This window comes from Tupaia chinensis, unplaced genomic scaffold, assembly GCF_000334495.1.
Source record: "Tupaia chinensis unplaced genomic scaffold, TupChi_1.0 Scaffold000288_2, whole genome shotgun sequence".
Lineage (NCBI taxonomy): Eukaryota > Metazoa > Chordata > Mammalia > Scandentia > Tupaiidae > Tupaia > Tupaia belangeri.
Genome location: NW_006159773.1, coordinates 4,532,359 through 4,536,529, shown reverse-complemented (window position 1 = coordinate 4,536,529; position 4,171 = coordinate 4,532,359). Strand labels below are relative to the sequence as shown.

General features: G+C 41.1%; 1 protein-coding gene across 2 annotated transcripts in view; it reads right to left on the bottom strand.

The window, feature by feature from the left end:
• PREX2 (phosphatidylinositol-3,4,5-trisphosphate dependent Rac exchange factor 2) overlaps nucleotides 1-4,171 on the bottom strand; it is a gene marked incomplete in the record, with an annotated part of 373,689 nt that overhangs the window by 166,809 nt on the left and 202,709 nt on the right. For both annotated transcript variants that reach the window (XM_027772626.1, XM_027772627.1), the window contains 1 exon segment: nucleotides 1-99. In XM_027772626.1, the coding sequence (XP_027628427.1) occupies nucleotides 1-99 (99 nt within the window).

Below are 4,171 nucleotides of genomic sequence, written 5' to 3'. Positions count from 1 at the left end.
ACACGACGCCGTACTCCAGGTGCACATTGTCCACCGTCAGACTCACGTACTCCTTCTTCCCATCAATGATGGCCATGGTGTTGAACTTGTCAATTACCTCTGGAATAAAGATGATCTTAATTCAGCCAATTCCTGAAGGATTTGCTCATCTACTCAAATAATCTTGAGTGTCTGGGAATAACTTTTTGAAAGTTTTTTAAAGAAGGTCTAAATCTGATGTGCTAATTGAAGCATCTATTTTTGTGAATGTTTTCAAAAATAACAGCATGCTAAAAAGAGCATGTACTTGAGTGATCCAAATGACACCACTCTAATGTGACTAGCCTTACCTTTGTTTATCCTCTTTGATCTATAGACCATGTGTCTACCTAGTTATATCAATATAAATGCTACGCATACAATTTTGTGAGGTTTTTTTTTTTCGATTAAAGGTATATACAACTTAAAGTCAGGGTTTCTAGAATGGCCTCAGATATTGGATGACTTATTTTCTCAAAGACAGAAAAAAAAAAAATGTAAAGAAGACCACATGGAAGAAAGAGAAGACACAAGAATCTTTTCTTTTCAGCAGAGAGCATGCCCGAAGTTTCATCTTATGGAGAAAGCCCATTGAGAAAATGTTGGTTATAGCAAAATTTCCACCTGGAACGTCTGCTTTTAGTTTTTTAGCCTACAGTCAGCTGATGAAAAAAAAATTAAAAAAAAAAAAACTTTAAAAAGATCTTAATAAAAAACTGCTGGAAAATATAACAGCAAATACACAAAAATAGTATATTAGCTTACTTAAAACAACGAAGTCCTATAATAAACAGTAAATATTAAATAGGTACAAGTAGAATATTGGTTTACATTTTTTAAGATTTTGTCATAGGGCGTGTACGCTCACTGGAGAGACACAGAGACTGGGAGAGGGAAAGTGGGAAATCACCCCGCAGGGGAAATGGCCCTGCTGCAATCCTTTCTCCTCCACTCTCCTCTTGCCTGATGTGATTTTTAAGCTGCCAGGTCCAGGACACAAACTGGTTGGCCCTGTGGGAGTACAGCATCTTAACCACCAAGCCATCTGCTGCTCTGAACACTGGTTTACTTTAAAGTAATTAAATCTCTGAATAGCTACAAATAAACATTCAGAACATTACATCTCCGATCTACCTTTCAATGTGGCAATAAATTGATTTATTTCAAATGAGAAAATTTAAAAAGCCTTGGGATAAGGTCTTGAAACTTGTCCTATTTATAAATAATGTTATATCCTATAAATGGCCTTACTGCTTAAGTGAGGTTAAGGTATTTCTGATGTTGCCCATGTCTTTGGCCTCCCAGGAAGGGCAAAGAATAGCTTTCCCCATGTGGTCAGTGTGTACAGGTATTAAACAGTAAGAAACACATATATTTGGGTCAGTGATAGAGTATGATTCTCTATAAGGTTAACCCACCAGGGAGGGTCTCAATTCATATCCAGGTTCTTCTGGAATACGCCAGCCATATGATGCTGGGCTGACTGAGGCTGGGGGTAGATGGTGGTATTGGAATCCTATTGGGGTGCTATCTCTCTGTCTCTTTTATTCAGGAAAGGAAAAAAAAAACATAGAAAAAAGAGAAAAAATATACATTTGATCTTTGGCTTCATTCCTGATGAGAATCCTATTGGGGTGCTATCTCTCTGTCTCTCTTATTCAGGAAAGGAAAAAAAAACATAAAAAAAAGAAGAAATATACATTTGATCTTTGACTTCATTCCTGATGAGGAGCTTCTATTAAAATCCCCATAAGAGGGAACAGCAGATGGCGTAATGGCTTTGTCACTGGACTCCCATGTGGTTGATCACAGTTCGAGTCCTGGACCAGTGGCTTAAACTCACACCAGACATGTGTATATGCGTGCCCAAGATCCCAAGAGGAGAATGGGGATTGTGGTGTGGCCATGACCCCCCAGGGGGTGATTTTTTGCTTTCTGTTTCTCTCTCTTTCTGGCAAGCACACGCACCCTATAGCACAAACCTCTCCATAAAAAAAAAAAAAAGTCCCCATAAGATACTGAATGATACAGGTAATAGGAGTGCCTTGTCAGTCATAACAAGCCCTTTCAACCATACCTGAGTTTATGCTAATGAGGTGACTCTTGGTGGGCTTCTGGATAGCTTCAGAATGAGGGCGACTTATCAGATGAACCATGCAATTAGGGGACTGAAACTTTCAGCCCCAGCCCAAAAGCTAGAGATTTAAGTTCAATCATCACTGGCCAATGATTTAATTAATCATGTCTACAGAATGAATCCTCTATGAAAACCCCTAAACAACAGGGTTCTGAGAGCTTCCGAGCTGGAAAACAAATCCCAGTGTCACAAGGGTGTTGCACCCCAACTTCACAGGGACATAGTTCCTATGCGGAGGACTCTTTCAAACCTCACCCTATGAATCTTTTCATTTGACCAATCATTTCATATCCTTTATAATAAAATAGTGACAGGGAAAAAAGTTTTTGTCTAAGTGCCATGAGCCATTCTGGCAAATTCAGATAACCCCCCCTGAATTTGGGAGGTTAGTGAGGTAGTGAGAAATACAAGTGAAAACCTGGGATTAGTGACAGATGTCCAAAATGGGGCAGTCTTATGGCACTGAGCCCTTAATCTGTGGGGTCTACGCTAAGTTCTCATTGTTAAGTGTTAGAACTGAAATGGATTGTAGGATATCCAGTTGATATCTGGAGAATTGGAGAATTGGTTGGTACAAGGGGAGGCAGAGAAAGTCCAAATAAATAGTATTGGAATTCTGAGTTAAAAAAATCAAAATAGGGAATTTTCCACCTGTGCTGGTTTAGAATTATCTTATAGTATAATAAAATGTCCAAAGACATCCACTAAATAATATGAGTGAAAAGATATGAGGAAATGTAAGAGAATATTCAAGGGTATCTGTGGAAAAGTTTTGAAACAATAATTCAAGGTATTTGTCAAATGCAGACAAATGTAATCAACTCAGTCACAACTGGCAAAGAAGTCACTGAATACAGCAGTCCTCCGGTTCCCTCCATTGTGAAAACAGATATGAGAAGAGGTCTTATCAATAGATCTCTCTCGGGACTAGCAGTTAGCATAATGGCTATGTCGCTGGACTCCCACGTAGTCGACCACGGTTCAAGTCCTGGACCTGGTGGCTTAAACTCACACTGGGCGCATGTGCATGCGTGCCTAAGATCCTGAGAGGAGAATGGAGGAGAAGGGATTGTGGCATGGCCATCCCCTCTGGGGGGTGATTTCTCACTTTCTATCTCTCTGTCTCTCTCTGTCTGTCTGACGAGCGCACGCGCCCTATAGCAAAAACCTCTCCAAAAAAAAGAGATCTCTCTCCTCTGTCTCTATGTCTGTCTTTGTCTCTCTCTCATTTTCATATTGATAGTGCCTCTTTCCTCTCCGTCAGTGTCAGCTTATAGTAAAAGTTACTTGAATCAATAAAGTTTTTTTAAAAAAAGAATTATGGACCTTGTAAAACAGGGCTTCTCAAACTTTAATGTGCACACAAATCATGTCTCATTAAAATGAAAGTTCTGACTGAGAAGAGCGTGGGTGAGGTTGAGATTCTGCATTTCTGTCGAGCTCTCAGATGCAGACATTGCTGGTCTGTGAGCCACCTTGGAGCAGCAAGATCTAAGCAACATTGCGATTCTGAAGAAGTCTACATCTAGTAATTGGGTCCTCACTCTACCACTTCACTGGTTTGAGCAAGTCCCTTCACCCATAAAGGACTCAATTTCTTCTTCCCTAAAAAGAAGACGACAATTGCCATACCTACTTTATGAAAAATTTTTTGATGACTAAATAAGATAATCCATGTAAAACACTTAATAAGGCACCGAACACAGAATATGGTTATTACACAGTAGCTACTAGTTATTATTCCTTATTTCACAAAACATCGATTTGGCAGTAGTGACTTCTTTTCTGAGAGAGAGCGCTTTTGCTATTGTTTAGGAGAAACAAAGAGAGACAGAAAGTGAGAAATTACCCCTCCAGCCCGCACCGGCGGGCAGCAGCTGCGCCCGCCAGACGGCCCGGGGCTCCCGCCCCAGCGCAAAGCAGCAGCACCGCTGGACAGACGGCCACCCCTCCAGGGGGGGCCCCCCGGCCCGGGGCTCAAGCCCCAGCGGCAGGCGGCCCCGCCGCCGGACCAGC